Here is a 23,306-nt window from a genome sequence, read left to right as displayed (position 1 = left end):
CCATAGATCCCATTCTTTACCATGTTCATTAGATCTCCACCCTACTCAGATAATTTCCCACTCCTACCGTCTGGAAGATGGGATAAGGGAATCGTCAAACCCTACTACCAAGGATACTGAAGAGTATGCTCCTGGTATTCTAAAATGGAACTGTGAATGTGTTTTAAAAGAAATAGTATACATAATATTCAAATTCATTCTATAAGATTCTTCAGGTATGTCATACTAAAAACTTTGCACTGAACTGGAAACCAATCAGATATAACATTGTTTATTTGGGAAGATATGTTTTGAACTCTAATAAACTTGAAAATTTTCAGAATATAACCCACTTATAAGTTTTGGACTGACTATAATGGATTTCTATATTTCTACACAAAGAACTTTAAAAAATATTTGCTGTTTTTCTGTTGGTTGAGTCATGCAGAAAACATTAATGCATGTTCAGGTTAACATTTGTGTCACACTTCATTCTAGCACTAATGTAAAGGCAATGACAGGGTATTTGGGAAAAACTGAGAGCATACACTATTGTTTTATCCTTCACTGCATGCAGGATGATGATTTAACACTGAATCAATACAGTTCAAGCACTGAGAATTCTTTTCTGTCAAATTACCAAATAATAAACAGTTTAACTTTGACCTTCATACTGACAATTTCAGCATGCAACTAGTCACTTTGTGATAGTAACAGTAAGTAAATAATTTTTCCATCAACTAAAAAAGCAGAGAGGCACTGTTTGAAGAAATCGTTTCTAAGTCGCTTTAGTATCAATTGTAAACATCCATTATAATGAAAAGAGCATGAGTGATATCTATTTTTGATGATAATCAGTATGGATGTCATCCTGCTACACAGGGTGTCCCCAAAGCCTTTGAGACACCCTGTATTACTTTAATAAAGGTTCACAGGCTTCTCTCAAGAGCTTTAAATAAAAATGAAAACTGGCAAGATCACATTTCTTCAAACCATTAAAGCTCCTTGCCATAAGCAGTTATTAACAACAAGCATGGCAAGAACTGATATGATCATAGTTTAGGTATTAAAAAGTTTCAAATGTGCAAAGTTGTGATAAATGAAGATTCACATGTCAGTGATCAATCATCTTTCTATATAATATATTGATGTTCTCTCTTGGAATCGGATAGTTAAGATCACGTTAAAATTGTTAGCCTTATTTGCTTTCTACAAAAACCATATACACGAAGAAACTAAGCACCATTTGAAGATGATGGCAATGATGACTCCCTGAAAACTGTTGAATTCTCTCTGCCTCACTATTTGTACTAAACTTTAAGACAACAATGAAAAAATTATGATTAGAAAATAAATGTCTTGAGATGTGATTACTCTAATAAAGGAGAAAAGAGATTTGGAAATTAAAGTTCATGGTTACATGCTAATATTCCAATTAAAAATATTGAAAAATGGATTATTTAAAAATCTAAAGTCGAAGGGGCAGCTAGGTGGCGCAGTGAGTAGAATACCAACCTTGGAGTCAGGAGGACCCAAGTTAAAATCTAGCCTCAGACACTTAACACTAGCTGTGTTGACCTTGGGCAAGTCACTTAACCCCAACTGCCCTGCCTTCACCCCTCCAAAAAGAAAAGGAAAAAAAAATTTAAAGTAGACTCTTACTTTTCTCTTTCTTCAATCTCTTTTTGCCTTTCCAGCTCCCGCTGTCTTTGGCGTTCCTCCCTTTGGCGTTTTACTACTTTCTCATAATCATTAGGAAACATGGGGTCATATTCATCAGCTAATGGAATCAAAACTTCTCCTGCAGAAAATCCACTAGGCACAGGATCCTAAAGAAGAGTCAAAATTCCAAAGTAAGCTACCATTCGGAATCATATTATGTAACTGTCACCATCCATAATATTCTGTAAATATAGCATTTTCTTGGTAACCCACCAGAAAAAAAGGGAAAAAGGGGAAAAAAAGTTTAAATCTCTCAAACTTCTTGTTAGAGGAGGTAGCATGATGAAAAGTAAATTGAACTTGCATTCAAAAACCTGGGATTGCATCCTGGCTCTGCCACTAAATTATGCTACTTCGCTCTCCCCCACAAATCATTTCATCTCTCTAGGTCCATTTACTCATTTGTAAAACGACAGAGTTCTACTAGATGATTCCTGAATCCCCCACAAGCTCCAAAATGCTGTATTTCTAACTCATAAATTACTCAATCACTGCCTGGGTAACACAGTGAATAACTTTACCATATGTGATAGTAATGGCAATTAAAGATTCCCCTGTATTGGCTTGGTTTTCAAATTGAATGTGTTAAAACCCAGAGTTTGTTAATCCCACCTGTGGGATGGGCTTGTTGATGTGAAAAGAAAGTCCTGAACTGGGAGGAGCTGGTGAAGTAGATTTGGAGAGACACTAGAGAAAGGCGGAAGATCTTTTTGGAAGCAGCACCTCGTGGAGAGAGAGAGACTAAGAGAATTGCTGGTGGCCGCTTTGAATTGCCCTGGACTTTTGAGACCTGCCCCCTGAGCTGCCAAGGACTGAGGAGACATGGCTGTTTTGCTGGTACTTTGTCTGTCTGTTTTGATGTTGTTTTGCCAGATTTGTCCACTGGTGAAAGACAGTCCTTTTGTTGAAGAAGTCCTGGAACCTGGCTGTTCGCTAAGAAGCCCTGAGACTGTCCTGCAGACAGAATGAATACTGTCCACTGGTGAAGGACAGTGCTGTTGTTGCAGGGGTCTGGGAACCTTTCTGTTGGTTCAGAAGCCCTGAAGAAGGATTTTCTTGTTGTATGTTTACAGAAATCCTGGGAGAGGGCTTTGCTAATGTGTTCGGGGTTCTAGGACTGTTCTACAGACAGAGGATAAATTCATGAAGGGACTGGCAATGTATCTTATGGCCTTGCTAAGCCTTGTCTCCCCAGGAACTAAGATTTCTGAGAACTTGCCTGTGTCAAGATGAAGAAAAGACCTCCATTTGGGTATTAAGTGCTGTGTTTAAACTTGATGTAACTCTGGGGTAGATTCAATTGTGATCCAGGGGTGGGGAACTTTTGACCTTATGTTTGGAAACTAATCTCCATTTGAGAAGAGGGGCTTTGTGGTGGACTTAATTAAGGTATAGCCTAGGGGTGGAGAAGTATTTAGAACAGAGACTTTGTAATTGATTGAATGATTGGAAGGTCCTGGGGTGGGGTAGTACTTGGAGATTATTTAATCACTGCTTAGTAAATGCTGTATTTTGAATGATGTCATGTTTTGATCTTCTCTGTTCTTGGTTTGTCACTGAATAAAATAGAGAGCACCTATGCTGGTATTTTGAACCTGGGAAGTTGCCTTCTTTTGGCATTACATTACACCATAACATGCCAAAATTAATTTAATGTAAAGGAAACAATTCTACTTTAAAAAAAAAAATCCTACATCCCTTCCAAAAAAGGTTATAAGTCTCATATAGATGGATGTGATTCCCACCACATCTAAAGCCAATTATGTCCTCTAATTTTTGAGGTCTGGTGATCAAATTTGGTTTGGGGAAGCTTGTTTCTTCTTTTCTACATGTTTAGAAACTGAAACCATTATTTAAGGTGAAGCTTATTCATCCAATACTATATAAGATGGGAATGAAACAGCAATAGGCAAGGCTAACTAGAAAATAAAATATAAAAAAAATAATACTTTAAGGTTGAGACTCCATTTCATAGTATGATTCCTAGAAACCCTTTGTAAATTTTTCTTCCAGTACAAAATTTTAGATTTGTCATAATAAGGATTTCCCTTCAAAAGGACCCCAAATGGTTTTTACTAATAATTATTCTTTACTAATATTTTTTATTGAAAGTAGAATGGAAGTTAGGGTCCTCAAAAGCTTAATTCACTTACTATGACCCTGCAAAAACAAAATGATTTTGATACCAGAAGTTAAGCTTGTTTTTGTTTGCTACTTGTGATAGATACTTTGTGGGGAAAGTTAATATAGGGCTATTTCAAAAGGTATATTTACAATGGTTATCATAATGATAAGATGATGTGGATTCAATCACATGCCTAAATCTAATTCATATTCTTTATCGATGACTATTCAAATTAACATTTTTATACCACTGGAAAATTCATCAGTTTTCTTACACTACATAAAAGTAATCAGAAAAACTAGAAAATTCCTTAACCTGTAAAATGCAATGTCCCTAAAGGTGTTAATTATACATTTAAGTGAATTTAAAAGACCTAAAAACATAAATTCTATTTCTATATACAGATATGTATATATGTACATATATACACACACACATATGCATACGTATCTTTTCAGCTATCATTACAGTAGGGAAGAAAGTATGATCAAACAATTTACATACTATTATCAAAGGTAACTTGGCTATGTGTAGACAAGCTAAAAGTGCTAGTGTCAAGGTCAATGTTAAAATATTTTTTATCATTTCAAAATCTGACAGAAAATAATTCTCAGTGTCTGAACTGAGTTGATTTAGTGTTAAATATGCATCCTAAATACACTAAAGAAAAGCAATAAGGACTAAAGGTGTTTTAATTGAAACAAAAACCAAAATGCAAATACCACAGCTCATAAAATATCAACTACTGAACATCAGTTACCATATTAGTGTAACAGTGGTCAGCTATGCTGATGGTTTAGAAAGATTCTGAATATAAAAGAGCTTTCCAGGTGACCTTGTATATATCACAAATTTACTTTTACATGCCTTGGGTTTGTCACATGAAAAAGTGTGAATAATAATGATTGTTTTAAAGAAATGTTAATGAAGTCAACAATAACTTTAAAAAAAGTTAATGATGACTTCAAGGACTTGGAAAAAAAAAAAGGAATGGGGTAAAAGCCAGCCTACAAAGAAAACGCAAAATTTTATTGAAATAAGAAAAAAATTCCACAAGCAAGTGAAGTGTGGACTATTTGGTGTTTCTTCCTATGTCTTACCTTTAAGGTCTTACCTTTAAGCCTGCTGCTACATGTGGCGGGGTATCTACAATCTGCCGGTCATCTGAAGAGCTTCCGCGTTTCAGATCAATCACTGGAGCAAGGACTGTACTTTGTTTTGTCCTCTGGCTCTAAAATCAAAAGACAGATATAGTGAAAAGTGTATTGAAATTCCAAATTCAAGTTCTTACCAATTAAAACAATTAGCTTTTGTTTCTGCAATAGTAATCCTTTCACACTCCAGAAAAACAATTTCAAAATATTGACAATTTATCAGCAATATCTTGATTTATTAGGATTTTTATTCTTATCACAAAAATAACCAGTAATAATCTACCTGAACACAAAGATTTAGTTTGACCTAATAATTAAAAAACACAACTAGAAGGAGAACATCGCTAAGTTCAAGTTTTAGTTCCATTAGGGATAACGATCACCCTTCTTCTTGCCTTTGATCTTTGTCCTTTATTTTTTTCATCCATGAATAAAATGAAAATTTTATATATCTCTTTGGAAGTTCTCCACACTTTTGCAATCTTTCAAACTCACAAACTGTGGCAATTTTCATTCAATTATGTTCTCAATGTCTTTAAATTATACAAAGAGCCCTAGAAATACGCTGATATTGTGGAAAGAACACTGGAATGGGAATCTAGTCTTGAGGGCAGGATCTAAATGGGGTAAACCACTATATGTCTAAGCCTCAGTTTTCACATCTGTAAAACAAAAAGATTTTCACTAAATACCTCAAAGGACTTTTGTGATAAAAGAACTTTACTAAATTGCAAAATACTAAATAAATGAGAGCTAATCAACAGAAAGATAAATGCATTATTCCAATCCAATACATTAAATATGTTATACTATGTATGACCAAATAACAAATAAAATCTTTTAAAATATGGTAAAAAAAAAAAAAACCAATGGTATCAAACTCAAATAGGAATTGATCCCAGCAGGCAAAATATTGACTTAGAAAACTACAAATTAACATCCTATATGCTGTATTGTTTTATTTATTTTGTTAAACATTTCTCAATTACATTTTCATCTGATTCAGGTGCACGTGAGAGTTTTGTGGCTGCGAGTTTGACACCTCTGGTCAAGAACATCTTGGTTATATGCCACAATGCTTAAAATAGTCACACAGATTTTTTTTGCCACTAAAATGACATGATTTTTATATAGCTAGTTTTAGCTAATAAAATAACTTTATTGATGTAAATAAAACAAACCATATTTCTATAGAAGAACTCAACCTTAGGAGTCCACCAGAAAAGACTAAAAAAAAATTTTCACATTCAACATAGCAGATTTCAACATTAACATTTTTTAATAGTTACAGTGATATATGTCCATCTTCCTCTTCTGAGTATATTACCAAACTTTTCTTTCATCTGTAACTTCTATTGAACTAAGTACTGGTTCATTATGCAGGAAATTAAATTTTCATGTAGTATCAAAAATGTTTCAATTACTAAATTTTAGTAAGAAGGTAATCATTTGCAAAGTAAAATGACTCCAAGTAAAATTTACTTTAAAAGTAAAATAACTTCATGAAACTGATCTGAGAGGATACTAGGGGATTCATAGAATCAGAGCTTAAAGTAACATTAGAGTTCACACAGTCTAATACCTTACTCAGTGAATAAATTCCCTTTACAAAATTCCTGACAAAAAAATCTATCAGAATCTGCTCAAATACTTTCAAAGACACTGGATTAATTGGGCTGTGAAACAGCCCATTCCATTTCTAAATATTTCTGTAACTACTAGGGAATTCCTCCAAATTTTCAGCCCAAATCTGCCTATCTCAAACTTCTACCAATTGTCAAATATTAAGACACTTACTAAACATCTATAAGTCCTTCAAACACTGCTCATTTAAAAAAAAAATTAAATAGAAATTTTAGAGTAAGATTTTTTCTGCTGAAAAAAATTGTAAGACTATAGTTTTGAAAATCAGAACAAATCTGAACTCAACTACCTACCTTATAACTACTGAATTCAACTACATACCTTATAAAGCAGTTAAAAGAAAATCCAAGTAGATTTGGTTAAACAATTTTTTTTCCAAAAATGAATTTTTAAGCAGATATATTTGATGCTTAGGTTAAAAACAAAACCATCTCCAGTTGCCATCAAATTACATAAAAATAAGCAACCACCAAACTGGATCTTCTACTTGTTAAAAATTGTTGATGATGATCATATAGTAAAGGAATAAGGAAAGTTAGATCCTGAATATATGGGGAGCATAATGTCAATATAAGATGCAGAGTAATGGAACTAGTATCAAATCAGTCAACAAGCATCTATTAAACATCTACTGTCTGACAGGCAATGAATAGGAATGTAAAGTCAAAACTGAAAAAGTTCCTGCTATAAAGGAGCTTATAGTCAAAGGGAAAACAACATGAATATAATATACAAACTGAATTCAGGGTAACCTTGGAGAAGGTACTAGCAGCTGGGAGGATGAAGAAAACCTCATGGAGAAGTGATGAAATGAGTTTTGAAGGAAACAAGGGATCCCAAGAAACAGGGGTAAGAGGGAAAAGTATTCCAGTCACCCTTATATCAGAAATAAAGCAATTTTTTTCTTCTTGGTTCAAAGCAAATAGCTTCTACTTAAGGAATCCTGGTGACAGTGCTAGCTGTCTTTCCATTGCCTCATACCACCACATGTTCCAAAATCATAGTAGGGGCTGGGGAAGTAAATTAGTCCTGGACTTGACTACAACTACACTTTAGTCCTAGACTCACACCTACAAATACATAAACCACTAAGTCTCCCACCAGCGCAATTACAAAGGAAGAAAATATCTGGCTACAGTCAAACCATCTGTGACCCTGACAGGTAACCAGTCCTATGCTGTAGATGTCTGACTTCTTCCCAGTTATTACCTTTACCTTTGCTTGGGTTAAAGCTGCTTTCTTGACCTGCAGCTGGGACTGCAGCAGTTTGAAATTTTTGGACCAGCCTTCTGTTTTTGAATCACTGGTCTCCACTCCCAGGTCATCATACAAGGACATCTTTTCTTCTTTTTAAAGCTAAAGGACAAGAGGAGGAAATGGAAGTTAAAAGACAGCATATATATATATGAATATTGGGCAGAGAGCAGTTAAGTTTCCAGATCGTTAGATCTTAACAAACTGGCAATCATAGTTCCAATGCTAATGTATCTTAGAATCAAGAAATATAAGCTTCTGGAACTAAGAGGAACATCAGAGATCTAGCTTACGGACTAGGAAAGAGTGACCCAGTGAGGCCAAGTGATTTGTCCAAGATCACATGGTCTATGAAGTCCAGAGAGGTCAAAGTCCAGGTTATCCCAATACTAGTTCTGTGCTCTTTCTCCTACACCATGCAGTCTCCTCTGTATGTCATTTTTGAAAATCCCTTTAGATTATTCCATGCTTATTGTTCATGGAAAATTTGTGATGAGTGATTCATAAGTGAATTTTTCTTGTTCCAGGGCATACAGGTATAAAGCTAAATTCTGAATTCAACTGTCAAACATCTAAACACTTGTGTCTCAAATTTTATTTTTACTGCAATGTTAAAAATCAAGACAACTCCTCCCTTAGTCTCTGTCACAGAGGCTGTACAATAATGCTTAAACATGAAGCTCAAACAGAAACCCACCAAGCATTAGAACATAAGCTCTTTGAGAGTGGGGACTGATTGATTCATTCTTTGTTTTTTAATCCTCAACATCAAGCACAAAATTAAATGCTTACTAAATGACTGAATTGTAGATGTCAAGGGAGCCCCAATGTTAAAAAAGAAATTGTGTTTCAAAGTTTGTTGGAGTTTAGGACACATTTAAATGTATTATAATGGTGGTTAAAATCCAAGGTTCAACTCACGAATGTGCATAAGGTAGCACTAATACTTGCAGTCAAAGCTCTGTGTCAGGGACCATGTGTTATAGAAGAGAAAAAAAAGAAAATTATCTCTCTTCTTGGATGCAGTCTAACATAAGAAAAATTTTGAAAATAAACTGAAGTTTTGTCTTTTGAATTTTTTCACTTGTCTTTCTCTACATTATTCCCAATCTCTTACTGTTCCTCTCCCTTAGACCTCTTAAAGCCCACGTGATACCTAACATCCACCACTGGGGCATCCTGCTCAGGCCTACTTTGCCCTGGACCCACTCCTCAAATGTTCCACAGTCCTATTTTCTCTCTTTATCTATTTTCTCTCTTCTCTCTTCCCACAAAAACTCTTCCTCTTCCAGTAGTACAGCTGTTTTGGATATAGAATAGTCCTCTAATCTTCCCAAAAGGTCTTTTACATTTTTTTTGAAGCCCACATATTTGTCCAACCTCTACTAAGGGCCTATATAGTTGCCAAAAGCTACACAGCCTTGTAAAGGTCTGACTGATGGAAAGAAGGTTTGATTAGGAATTGGTTAATAATTATTATAGGTGTTCAAAGACCTGCCTAAGTTTGGACAGGCTCCTCAGGCTAGACAACAGGCATTCACTTCTTAGCCATGGCCACAGCAATTCGGGGCAACAATTTACTATAGGTGTTACTAACCCCACAGTTTTCAGAATCCCAGGAGGTCCATGAACTTGGGAGGTGAAAAAATTACATCTTTATTTGCACTAACCTCTTACTGAAATTTAGCATTTTCTTCACTTGTGAACGTAAGAAGTAAACCACAGTAATATTAGTCATATATGTAACTTTGCTATCAATAGAAATGAGAGAAATTTTCATGTCACATTACAAGTGACAACCAACTGGATGTCAAATCTGACACAGATGTTATCTTGTCAAAGACCATCCTAGATTCTAATGTTCTTATTATTAAAAGGAAAAATTCAACTTTAATTTGCTTATATTTTAAATGTATTGTTTTGTTGCTTAATGTGTTAAAAGCACATATATTACTGTATCATAAATTTGGGTTTTTAATATTCCAAGAACTATTTCAATATAATATTTCCTTAGTAATCCTCTATATTTTAATTTACGCATTTAAAAATGTTATTGTTAAAAGTGGACTATAAGCTTCACCAGACTGCCAAAAGGGCCCAAGAAACAAAAATGGTCAGTAATTCCATGTCTATTAAGACAGAAGTTTGGCAAAGTACCTTTGGTAGAGGGTGTACTCACAAAATGATAGATCTGCCAAACAAAGTGAGATAAATATGGTCAGGTAGTGTGGAAAAGAAGTTTTGATGGGGAGTGGAGAAGAAGGAAGAGGAGGAGAAAGTTATTAGCTTTACATGTGAATATATATCCCTAAAGGTTAGCCCTCTTTCTGCTATACATATTTTCTACTTCTCAATACATTCTCTAAAAACCTTTAACGGAAGCATTAGCAAGGTCCCCAAAATTGTAGATTCACGAGAAGCCATTGCCTTTTTTAAGCTTGGGGTTTCTTAGTAGTTTGAGAATTACTATAGTTTATGTTTAGATTAGAGCTCTGTAACAGTGTGCCAATGAAGAAGATATTACAGAATAGTTTTAACATGGGAAAATTCCTGTAGTTTCAACTTTAGGCACAAGCAATGTTTTTAATTCAAAAAATGTAATAAAATAAGTAATGACCGACATTTGTCTTGAATCACTGAACCAATATCAAAGAACTAGCAGATTCTTGTTTGATGTTAATTTCTTGTACCTATTCTAAGCACAAGGCCGATCTCCCTACTCTGCTCTTTTTCTAACCCTAAACACATTTTCCAAAAGCCTCAGGTGATTCTGATTAGCTTTCCTGAACTATTTCTCAAGAAGCAGGTAACATTTTAGTGTTTGTCTCATTTACGTATCGTTCCTTTCATCTGTATATTTTTTAAAAACATGAGTTCATTCATATGGACACATAGGCTAAGGGTAGTTTTTCTCTCCTCAACTATCATAACCTCTAATTATCACATGTTTACTCTCTCCCAAGTTTCCTGTTGCTTCTATTTCTTCTGGCTGGTCAGAGTCAAGTACAGAAAAACAATTCACTTCATAGCTTTTATCTTCTCAAAGCTGAAATCATCCACAGGATAAGAAACTAATAAATCTTCTAATTTTAGCAGAGACAGACCTATTACCCCTCTTATAACTATATCCTTCCTATTCTGTGATCTGTGTCAGGACTTGCGGTGCAGGGGTATGAAAGCCATCTTTGAGTACTGTAAGCTGTCATGTAGGAGGAGAACGAGACAGAGTTTCAAAGAAGTAAATGGAGGTTTGAAGTGAAAAAATAGTCCCCACCCCAGCAACTGGAATCATCTAAGGGCAGAATGGATAGCCTCAGGAGGTGGTAGGTCACGTGTCATCGCAGATCTTCAGGCACAGACTGGATGACCATTTGTTGGGAATAGTATAAAAGCCATTCAGTTATAGGTTGGACTTGGTCATTTCTGGGGTTTCATCCAAGACTGCTTTTGCGAACTCATCATCCATTTTCTCTACTTGACTGAGCATTCTGAAATATATTCTCATAATGATATTTGTTTTTCCTATTCCCAAATGCTTCTTACCATTCTTCACTTAAGTTTAAGGTGTATACACAGCTGTATATGTTCTGGATATGTAATGCTAATCTGTCTAATCTAGTTTTTTAAGCACAGTTCCTGGCACAGAGTAAGAACAATATTAATAAATGCTCACCAATTAAATGATATAGAATAAGGTTTATTTCTTCCTCTCAAGACTCATAATTAAATTAGAATTTCTATCCCACCAAGTCTCAATGAAACTTAGAAGAATCCAATTATTTCCTTGTATTAAAACAATTTTACTTTATCAACTATACTATATAGCAACATGACACATAAATCTCTGAGAATATGAATAACATTTCTATCTCTTTTTTCATGGTGGGGGTGCATGTATTACTGAGTAGTTCTAATGCTACTTTTAGGTCACATTTTTATTATGTTATAAGAAGTGCTCCCCCATATGCCAAATTTAAGAGTTCTAAGTGTACCTTTTTCCTTTTCTCTATTTTTCATTTCCAGCACTCTCTCTGCATCAGACTGCCAAGTCTCCTGGAGAATACATTCTTACCTGTTCTCACAAGATTCGCAAAATAGAGAACCTCGGATTTCTAAGAGATCTCTGAGTTAATCTAGTTCAACCCACAGGCCTATAATCACAAGCGATATAGGGCAAGAACCTTAAGGTATTAAATAACCAAATGATCTTCATCTGACATAAAGAAATAAACATCTTCACACACTTGAGGTTAAAACAAGCAAACCAGTAATTCTTAAAGCCTAGGAGGAAAAGAATAAAAGGAGAACTTTAGAAATCCAGTAGCTCTTTTCCACAACCTTCAGTCCATGAACTATGTACAAAAGTAAATTAACAAGAAGCTTTGCAGTATTTTACCTGTGAGTTCTATTCCACCATTTTACTTAAAGATGGTTCTATGAACAAGTCAGTTTGATCTATCTCAATACTTTTCAAACTCCTGGGTTCTTTTTTTTTTTAAATTCAAAAAAATTTATTTATTTTACTTTTCAACATTTACTTCCATAAGATTTTCAGTTACAAATTTTCTCCTCATTTCTCTCCCCTCTCCCCCCAAGATAAGGTAAAACTCCTGGCTTCTTTCTGGCTAAACTATAAGCTCCTTGAGATCAGGGACTAGATGCTAGCACCCACACGTGCTTTTGTCTGGCACTTGGTAAATGCTTGTTGAGTTCTGAAATAACTTAAAAAAATTTTTATCTAAGGACCTTCTGTCATTAAGCAGCTCTTTCTTTCTGTATATACTGTAAAAGGAAGATGTCCATTTTCTTGAACCTAAAAAATAAAATCTTACAGAGAAAAAATAAAAATAATGTCCATAAAATATACAGCTACATGATACACATGCTATTTCATGTTTAATAATTAATAATTTCTTAAACTGAAGACAGACATTGTATAGTAACAGCAATATTATTTTAAGAACTAAGCAAATACATTATTCTGTCTATTATAAATACCCAAACTAACTATAAAGAGAACATAAAGAGAAAGATGATATCTGCATCTAGAGAAAGAACTGATAAATAGAAGTAGGTACAGAATTTTACACACACACACACACACACACACCCCTCTATTTGTGTCTAATGGTAGCCATCTTGGGGGGAAGGGGAAAAAAAGAAATTTATGTAATTTTCCTATATATTTGAAAATTGTGCATAGTAGATTTGTAGCTTTATGTACAATCATCTTTTTATTTTACTATATTATTATGGAAATGTTTTATTTCATAGATTAAAAATAAAATAAACTGAAAACAGAAATTTCTTGCACCTCCTGGCATCCCTGCATTTGTTGCATTTAAAAACAAAAAAAATTTTAAACCCACTGCTTTAATGCTTTCAGTTTACTTAAACTCAGTGACAGCACTACTACCAAAATAACAGGATAAGATAGCTAGCACATTGAAAAAAGATTTTTTTTTTAAAAGCAACTCAGCAAACCAAACAGCAAAGAGACTGTATCTGATAATAAAATAATCCACACTCACAGTCTACTTCCTCTAAAATGACATAAGGGAAGTACATTTTCTTAACTCTTCTACAAGACCAACGTTGGTCATTATAATCACACAGGATTCATTTTAATTGTTCTTTCCTTTCCACTGTAGTACTTGTGCATACTGTTTTCCTGGTTCTACTTAATTTTCTCAATTTATGTCTTCCTGAGTTTCTCTGAATAACTGACATTTGTTAATAATAATAGCTAGCATTTACATAGCATTTTAATATTTATAAGCACTTTATATGTGGTTATCCCTTGGTCTTCACAACAGCCCTGCAAGGTAGGTACTACCTTATTCCCATTTTACATATGAGAAAACTGAAGCCAAAAGAGGTTAGGTGACTTGGCCAGGGTCACACAGCTAGTAAACATCTGAGATGGGATTTGACCAAAGGTCTTTCAGAATCCAAATCCAGCACTCTATGGACCAGGACACCTAACGGCTTATGTTAACAACAAGTGTTACACAATAGTGATATTACATTACATTAACGTACATCAATCTATTTATCTATTTTCAACTGACAGGCACCTAATTACAATCCTTTGCTACCACAAAAAGCAATGTTAGGAACATTTATTCTCTATGAGACCTTCTGTTTTTTATTTCCTTGGGGCCTAGTAGTGCTATCTGCAGGTAAAAAGGTGTGGATATCTTGCCACTATTTTTAAAGCCATAAATCCAAAGAGGTCTCCAGAATGACTGACCCAATTAGTGGCATCACTAAGAGTATTTTAGTGTGCCTGTCTTTGGTGAGTGCCAACTGTTAGGAAATCATACATATCTGTGCAGCTCCCACGCTCTACAGCTCATTCATCACACCTCCTCCCTTACTCCAAGTCTTCTATTCTCCAGGCTTAACATTCCTACTTCCTTCAACTAATCCTCACATGGCACTCCACTGGAGACTGTCTTTTAGGTTGATGCTTAGTCTTCCTGAGACTTGGGCACAAGGTCCCAAATCCATCCCATTGAACTATCATTCCTGAGATTTTTTTCACATACTTCGATGAATGTAGGCATACTACATGGCATTTCCCTTACCTACCAACCCAAAAACTGTTTTAAAAAAATTAGTCTGATCTGACATATTCTTGAAGAAACCACACTGACTTTCTGAGATTACTTCTCCCTTATTGAGAAATCCACCCTCTTTAACATGTTCTAGAATTGTGTCAGGAATCAAATTCAAGCCACTGGCTGAGACCTTGCAGAGTCCATTCCCTCCCCCCTTTTGACAATCAGAATGCCCTACAGGCATCTCAAAACCACCATGTCCAAACTCATTTTTCCCTCCCACACTCAACCCTTTCCCAAAGACACAACCACCTCTCCGGTCATCTGAGTTCAAAACCTTGGCATCATCGTCCCCTCTCCTTTCTCATTCACCTCATACATCTGGTCAGTTATCCACTTTGTCTTTTCTACTACTAAAACATTTCCCCCCTTTTCTACACTCACACAGAAATCGCCCAGTTTAGGCCCTCATCACCTGTTGGCTGAATTATTCTAACAGCCTCCTAACTACAGTTTCCCTGCCTCAAGACACTCCTGATTCCAAACCATCCTTTACTCTGCTCATCAAATGAGGTATATGTAAATCAACTTGGCACAGTGCCTGGCACATGGCAAGGCACCTAATAAATGTATGTTCCCTTCTCTCCTTCAAGCCTAGGTCCAGCAACGTCACTACCTTGGTTCCTACTTACTGGCTGCTAAATGAAACTAGAGAAAATTACCAAACTGTGCTGAGTCTACTACAAATTAACTACATAATCTCAACTGGAATCCCACGGAAACAAGGGCAACCCTTTTATATCCCAATCACAGAAGCAGCTTTTCCAAACTTTTTCATCATTCTGAAGGCCCCCCAGCATTGCTTTGAACCTTCTTCCTTTCTTAGTCCAGGAGCAAGGTTCTCAGTCTAGGAGTCACCTCTCCCCATAGCCAATCTGTTGCCAAATCCTGCCATCTATACCTATGCAGCACCTCTGGAACAGGCCTCCTCTGCTCCTACACTGACACCCCTCTCACACCTGGACTCCTGCAATAGCCGGCTGGCAAGGTTCCCTGACTCAAAGTCTTTCTCCACATTCCAGTCTAGCCTCTACTCAGCTATCAAACTGATCTTCCATAAGCCTGGCTATGTCAACTCCCTCTTCACTGAAATCCAGTGGCTCCCTATTACTCCCAGGATAAAATAAAAAAGCCTCTTTTTAAAAAAAAAGCTTTTAAAGCCCTCTGTAATTTGGTCCCTTCCTGCCTTTCCTGTCCTCCTGTAATTTACCTGCCATCTCCCTCCCTGCCCTCACCCCCCCAAAGTTAACCCACAGCGAAGTGACACTAGCTTCTTCCTTGTTGTTCCTCAAACAAGACCCTCCATGTTTCTGTATTCCTAAATCATAGTACTGTCCCTGGCACACACAAGACATTTAATAAATGCCTGTTGTGGGGGCGGCTAGGTGGCACAGTGAATAGAGCACCGGCCCTGGAGTCAGGAGAACCTGAGTTCAAATCCGGTCTCAGACACTTACCACAAAAACTAGCCGTGTGACCCTGGGCAAGTCACTTAACCCCAATTGCCCTCCAAAAAAACCCCAACACTGAATGAATGAATGCCTCTTGATTAACTTCTTAAATCCTGCAGAACGGTCTGTCCTCCTGGAAGTTTAAGACATCAGTGTAGAGTGGCCGCTAAGCAAGAGTATCAATCCATTCTTACAGTACTCTAAGACGTAATTATTTGGTAATTCAAAATCATCAAGGTGAGCTAATTGTTGTGTAACTTCTTCCCTATTTATCTTTGATCATCTCCCTATTGGTCATTTTTGTTGCTTTCCTTTCTGATCCAAACATCATTTTCCTTAGTAGAGAAAACAAAACAAAACAAAACAAAAAAGAGCCGGCAGCTCTCCTTTCCGTGGGTGGCTATCACTTCATTTACCCTGAGCACCAGGTACTTTTTTGATCCTCTCCCCTTTTGCTGCTGCTGTTCTTACCTTTCTTTGCCTATCTTCTCTCATCCTGAGCTTCAGCACACCTGACACTTTTTAAAGGCCCACCTCTGACTTCGGTATCTTTCTGCTACCAGCCCATGTAGATATCTTCCACGTGTCTTAGTTCTCTGCAGATACATACATGCCGGTCTCTTTGGGTAATTCCCTCCCTTCCTTCTCACCACAAGTATTTTTTTGAGTTTTCACAATTCATTCTTTCTTGCTTCTGATAGCTTCTAGGCAGACTTTTCTGGTAAAATTTTAGTCTATGGGATCCTACCCTTCCTTTCTCAGAAAACTTTGAAATCAACTCTCCCCAAAACAAGTGTAGGTGCTGAACTATGCCCAGCTTTCCTCACCTAATCTATCATAAATACGAAAATGGAGTTGTCACTTTGTCCGAGACTCCCATCAGTCACCCCAGCAACCAATTCTTTTCACTAGTGCCTTCACTTTTTGAACAATGCAATAATCACTTTCGTCCCCCACCAATTCTGTAACATGCCTCTTCACCAGGCTAGTGATCTGTGCCTGAAAAGAAGGGTCTCTGAAAGGGAAAAGGGGGAGAAAGAGGAGGAAGAGGAAGGCAGAGTGAGAAAGGTAAAGAAAGGACAGAGGAAGGGGGTCAGGAAGGGGAGCAGGGAGTTCAGAGACGGGACAGGGGCAGCAGAAGAGGGTGAGGGGGGTAGGGGCCTCTACCCTCTGAAGGGTATAAAGGGGGAGTAGCAAGAAGTGGGTTTGGGGGAAATAGAAAAGGGATCAGAGGAAAAGAGGAAAGGGTAGCAGGGAAGGGGCTGGGAGGGGGATAAAGGAAGGGGAGAAGGGGGGTGAGGGGAGGGTGGCAGGCAGGGGGCCACAGGAAGGCTGCAGGAAGGAGTGGGGGCCGGATAAAGACGGAGCGGGGTAATGGGAGGGTAGTAAGAAGGGGGTGGGGTAAGAGACGGGGAGAAGCATAGAGGGGATGAGGGGAAGTAACAAGCAGGGGTAACAGGAGAGTAGTAATAAGAGGGCTGAGGGAGGGGATTACAGGAAAAAGCCTAAAAGCACAGTACTCCTTGCTCTTAGAAGAATGGAAAGGGGGGCCAAGGAGGGATCAGGAAGGAGAAGCGGGCGAGGTTGTGAAAGCGGGGCGGGATGAGAGGGTCGCGGAGAAGGGGCCAAGAGCTGAGCGCTCCTTATTCTTAGAAGAGAGGGAAGGAAAGGAAGGAGAGCAGAGAGACGGGAGGGGCCAGCAAAGACCTCGAAGGAGACCCAAGCGTCCGAAGACAGGTGTCTGGAGCCTGGGAGGTCTCGGCCCGAAGCCCCCGGCCAGTCTCCCTCGGCCCTCCGCAGCGCGGCCTAGAGCCGGCCCGAGCCTGGGGTAGGGGGCCGGGGGCGGGGGGCCGGCGTTCTCGCTCGGGCCAGGCCTGCGTGGGCCTCGGGGAAGAGGGGCGGGGGTCGGTTGGGGAGGCCGTGCGCGGGGCTGGAGGGGGTTACTCACCCGGGGTGGCCGGCTGACTTTCCCCATGGGCCGGGGCAGCAGCGGCGGCGGAGCTGGAGACGGCCCGGGCTGCGGGGCCGAAGTGCGCAAGCTCTGCACCTCCACCAACCGCGTAGGGGGTAGAGCGGCCCCGGAAGCGAGGCGGGACAAGGATTTTTAACGCAAACAGCGTAAGCGTCAGGAGACGCTAAAGCCGCGGTCCGTACGAATCTCTGCGCCAAGCGCGTAGGGGAGCCCCGGCTCGCGGTCGGCTGCAGAGAGAGAGGGACTAGGGCAGGCGGGAGGAGCAGGCGGCTGGTTGTCTGGCGACATCTATCGGTCGGAGGCCAGGAGCACTTCTCACTCCCTCCTCTCCTTCCCTCTCTCCCGTTCCAACCTAGGACTGGGTTCTGAGCTTTGGGAAGGGACCCTCTGGCGATCTCTGTCCCCAGCTGCGCCCGGCACGTGTTCAGCAAGCCCTTACGATCCCAGACATAAAACTGGACGGCACCTGACCTCCTTCCTACTACCCTCCCTCTGGCCTCTTTCCTTCTCTCTGATGACTTTAGAAGTCACCTCATCCAACACCCCTATTTCCCAGATGAGGAAACTGAGTCCATGACTTGCATAGGGTCACACAGGTAGTAAGTGTGCGAGGCAGGATTTGAACCTAGGTCTTTATGACTCATTTGAGGAGGATGGTGCTGAAGGAAACAGAATGCATTTTCAACTTGTAAGGACGAGCAAAAACCCCATTGCCATTCACTGGTCACGCCCTCACCTTTCCTATTTATATAAGCAATGGCTTTCCTTGAGACCAGTTTTTGGCTGCCTTCTTTTCTTAAGGTGACTTGTCATCCACAGTAAGATCAGTCCACATTTCAACCAGTTTTGTTTTTTTTTTTGCAGATCTGCAGCAGGAGGGAGGAGCTATGAGACAGAATCAACTTCCAGGCAGCAGGGGGCGCTGTGGGACGCAGTGAAGGAAAGGAAACAGTCTAGCTCCTTCAGTGGGGGCGGAGCCTCAGCTCCCCCAGCCTCCATCTCCTCCCTAAGGGGCGGGGCTTCCACGACCTGTTTTCCTTCTCCTGGATACCCTCGCCTTTCTCTCTTGTCCCCTGTAGTTTTCCTTCATGATTTTTTGAAGTGGAGCCCTGGGAAACCAGGCTTTGGTAAAGCCCAATGGGGTTCAAATGGAGCTACTTGACCACGCCTTAATCCCAAATCCCTCTGGCTCTCACTGATTGGTCAATAACAGGTCCACGCCCACGCCTCTCTTGGTCCTCCTTTGGGCTCTGATGGATCGATGGATCGCAGCAATGGTTCTCGTTTTGTTCAGAATCTCCTCAGGTCTCCCCTCCCTGACTGATTCTTTCGAGAAGGCAATCTAGGCCATCTTTGGCCTCAATTCTTACCTAGCCTTTCATTACTGATCGGGCATTGCCTCAGATAAACACATGTAGGAAAGACCTAAAAAGGCCAAGGATTCCCTTTGCATCAGGGCCATCTCCAGCCTTCTGCACCTGTGTCCTGCTGCTGGGCTACAATGTCCCTGAGGAGACAGTGAGGCTGACTTTGCCCAGCCCTGCCTCACTTAAATCCCAGTTCACTTGCAAGTGAAGACATCACCCTTCTGATATCATCTGTCCTCTTCCAGAACACAGGACGAACAACAATAGTTTCTCCTGTTCAACTCACGCCTTTCACCATTAATAATAGCTTGAGTTGGCTTAAAAGTTTGCTGCTTTTCTCACAGAATTCTTGTGAGACAGGTAGTATAAATATTATAGTCTTTGTTTCATAGGTGAGGAACCCAAGCCCAAAGAGGAGACTAGTAAATGTTCCCCGAGTTCTACGTTTTATAGGTGATATAGGCTCTAGAAAATATAGATAGGTGACCAATCTGAGAGAAGGCACTAGCTGCTGGGAAGACTGGTGAGAGCCTTCTGGAATAGATGGGATTTAAAAGTCTTGGAAGAGGCTAGGAAAGCTAAGAATCTTAAGCAAAGGGGGAAAGTGTTTCAGGCTAGTGGAAAGTCATTAGGAGATGGAGACTCCTGTTCCAGGAACAAGTAGGCCAGAAGAGTGGATGGAGGGGAATAAAATTTAAAAGGAAGAGGTCAGCTTAGGAAAAAGCTTTAATTGCTAGATGAGAGGACTTTGTATTTGATACAGGAGGCAATAGAGATCCACTGGAATTTTTCATTTATTTATTTAATTTTTGGAGGAGGGGAGACAGGGGAATTGTGGTTAAGTGACTTGCCCAAGGTCACACATTTAGTAAGTGTTAAGTGTCTGAGGCTGGATTTGAACTCAGGTCCTCCTGGCTCCAGGGCTGTTGCTCTATTCACTGAGCCACCTAGCGTCCCCAGTGGAATTTTTTGAGTAGGAGGGTGATCAGACCTCTACTTTAGAAAAATCATCTTGGCAACTTGGAAGATGGATTGAAGGGATTACAAATTTGAGGCAGGGACCTCAGTTAGAAAACATCCAGTTAAGAGATGTTCAAAAGACAGATGGTGTCTGTTCAAAAGACACCCAGTGTCCAGTCCTAGTTTCTCTCAGGAGGAGGAAAAGGGGAACTCTTGGCAAATGGTCTCAAATTTTTCAGTGACAGGGAAAGATAGGATAGTCAGAAGGTTTGGAACAGCTGCTTTAACAATGAGATAGTAACTTGATTAAAGAGTAAAAGATTGCTTTGCTGTATTGAAAAGGAGCTATTAGCCCCAAAGTTCAGTCCCTAGGCATACAGTCTGTTGGGGGCAAAACAGAAAAGGATTCCCCTGCTCCCTAGCTCCCTGCCTCCCTCAACTTAACCTGTGCCCATATTTGTTTTTCCAAAGAATCTAAGTAGAATAACGACTGGAACTTTTGTTTTTGTTCTTACTAAATTTCTGCAGTTCAACATACTTGTATTAGGTAATGGGGATACATTGACAAAAAGAAATAGGTTGTGCCTTTCAACAGCTTACAGGGGTTGGAGCAAGAAAGGGTATATACTACAGATAAGTGAAAATACAAATATATACAAAAAGCCCAACGTGACTTCAAGATGGAGGAAATACTAACAACTAGGAAAATAAGGAAAGGCCTCCCCTTGTAAGAAGTGACTTTTGAGCTGAGTTTGAAGGAAGATGAGAGGCAGACTTGAGGGAGAGTATTACAGTATGGGGTGGGGGAGAGTCTTTACAAAGGCACAGAAGCAGCAGCTGGAACATCCTATTACAGAGAATCTGTGAAGGGGAATATATGGAATCAGCCTGAAAGACAGATTTGAGCCAGATATTGAAGGGCCTTACCTGCAGAACAAAGGTGTTTGTTTTTTATCCTCCTAGGGGCAGTAGGGAGCTCCTTCAGCTTCTTCAGCCTATCAGTGACTTGCGTAGGTCTGTGCTTTAAGAATATCAATTTGGCCTCTAAGTGGAGGATGGATTGGAGAAGTGAGAGACTGAAGGGCAAGAAACCAATTAAGAAGCTATTTATTGTCAAATGGCCAGAAGTAATGAGGCTTGAACTTGGACAGTTGTTATATGAATAGAGACCAACAGAATGGAGAGCTATGTACCAACAGGAAATTACACCTTCAGGAAACTTACCTGAAAACTAGGTTTATTACAAAAGCAATGAGCATGCATGGGGAAATGGAAGCTGGAGCAGAATTCTTGCAGAAGTTTATTTTTATAATAGCAGGATAAAGGGAGGAGGGGATGCCAGAAAGGAGTGTGACACCAGAGGGGTAATCGTGCAGCAAAGGTGGGGGGAAAAAAGACAAGACCACACCCCACAGGGAGGAGCAAGGCCAAGGCAAAAGCCACTTTCTTTTCCCTTGGGAACAGCTAGACTATGAAGATAGGAGCGTCTGCTTATCTGCAAAGGACCCCAGATGCATGTGTTGTTGTAGCCTGCCACAGACTGGCTCACCCCTGTCTTGCCTCCCGATGACACACAGGGAGTCCAGCTTGGGGGTGAAACAACAAATTATGTCAGCTTCATTCTTGACACAATCAAGGCTTCCTGCATGCTCTGGGTATTTCAGGAAAATATGGCAACTCAAAAAGACAAGTTCAGGAGTCCCCTTAACAGCCCTTAACACATGGTAGAGGCAGACTCAGTAAGACCTTTTAGAAATGGGGAAGGAAAGAGAGGGAGAGCAGTTGTGAACTTGGGTGACTGGAAGGATACTCCTCTTCCTTCCAGTGACACTGACCTCCTTGGTGTCCTTCGAACAACTCACTGCATCTCTGGACTCTGGGCATCTTCACTGACAATCCCCCATGCCTGGAATTCTCTCCTTTCTCATCTCTACCTGCTGGTTTCTTCAGCTTCCTTCAAGTCCTTGCTAAAATCCCACTTTCTATAAGAAAACTTTCCAGATTCCCCTTAATGCAAGTGTCTTTCATTATCTTCCATAATCTGTTAACATCATTCGATCTTGTTCGTGTCTTGTGTGTACACGCCTGTTTGCAGGTGGTCTTCTCCATTATACAGCGTAAGTAAGTACCCGAGAAGCAGGAATTTCTTGTGCTTTTTTTGAATCCCTAATGCTTAGGAAAGCACCTGGCACATAGTAGGTGCTTCATAAATATTTACTGACCCACTGCTGTAGTGCCCTTAGTAAAAATTAGGAGAGGCGTTGGTTGGGGAAAGGCTAATTATTTCTGTTTTGGACACGTTGAGTTTGGGAGGACTATGAGATATACACACACAGAGATGTCTAGCAGGCATTTGGTAATTCCAACCTAGGGGTCAGAAGAGATGAGGGCTATGTGTGTAGATTTGGGAATCATCTGCATAGAGAAAGGATAGGGAAATCCGGGGTAGCTAATTACATCATCAAGAGTCTGGCTCTCAACACATTTATTAATGTCAGGCACTGAGAATATAAAGAAAGGCCAAAAAAACCAAAAAGGTCCTTGCCCTCCAGGAGTGTGCATTCTGATTCTCAAAAGACAGATAGTAGAGAAAAGAAGGCCTAAGACGGAGACTTTGCCCATAGAGTGGGTGGCTTGGATGACATTCCTTCAGAAACTTAAAAGGATCATCCAGACAGATAAAAAGAGAACCAGGAGAGAGCATCGTTATTAAAAGTCAGGGAAGAGGGGAGGCTAGGTGGCACAGTGAGTAAAGCACTGGCCCCGGAGGCAGGAGGACCTGAGTTCGGTTCTGGTCTCAGACACCTAACACCCACACACACACAAAAAACTAGCCACGTAACCTTGGGCAAATCACTTAACACCAATTGCCCTCCAAAAAAAAGGCCAAAAATAAAATTAAAAAAATAAAGCCCAGGGAAGATAAGAGTATTTCAGAGGGGATGGTGAAGAGTGTCATATAAATATATATTTATGCATATATTTATTTATAGTTACCATTTTAATATCAAATAATTAATAAAATTAATATCAAATTAATTATAATAATGCTTAA

General features: G+C 39.4%; 1 protein-coding gene across 3 annotated transcripts in view; it reads right to left on the bottom strand.

The window, feature by feature from the left end:
• Positions 1–23,306, bottom strand: part of LOC138175808 (splicing factor 45) — a 62,131-nt gene that overhangs the window by 22,841 nt on the left and 15,984 nt on the right. The window contains exons 2-5 of one of the 3 annotated variants that reach the window (XM_069106307.1): positions 17,901–17,984; positions 7,834–7,980; positions 4,941–5,057; positions 1,642–1,808 (exon numbers count right to left, since the gene is read on the bottom strand). In XM_069106307.1, the coding sequence (XP_068962408.1) occupies positions 1,642–1,808; positions 4,941–5,057; positions 7,834–7,962 (413 nt within the window). In that variant the 5' untranslated portion in view covers positions 7,963–7,980; positions 17,901–17,984. Of the gene's footprint in view, positions 1–1,641; positions 1,809–4,940; positions 5,058–7,833; positions 7,981–17,900; positions 18,143–23,306 lie in introns of those variants that run through there. The other 2 variants (XM_069106306.1, XM_069106308.1) reach the window with 2 other exon arrangements.

Source organism: Petaurus breviceps, unplaced genomic scaffold (genome assembly GCF_028583685.1).
Source record: "Petaurus breviceps papuanus isolate PSGF00001 unplaced genomic scaffold, PetGlider_PUasm1.0 79, whole genome shotgun sequence".
NCBI classification, from domain to species: Eukaryota; Metazoa; Chordata; class Mammalia; order Diprotodontia; family Petauridae; genus Petaurus; species Petaurus breviceps.
Note: the sequence above shows the minus strand (reverse complement) of the source record. Positions and strands in the feature narration are given on the sequence as shown.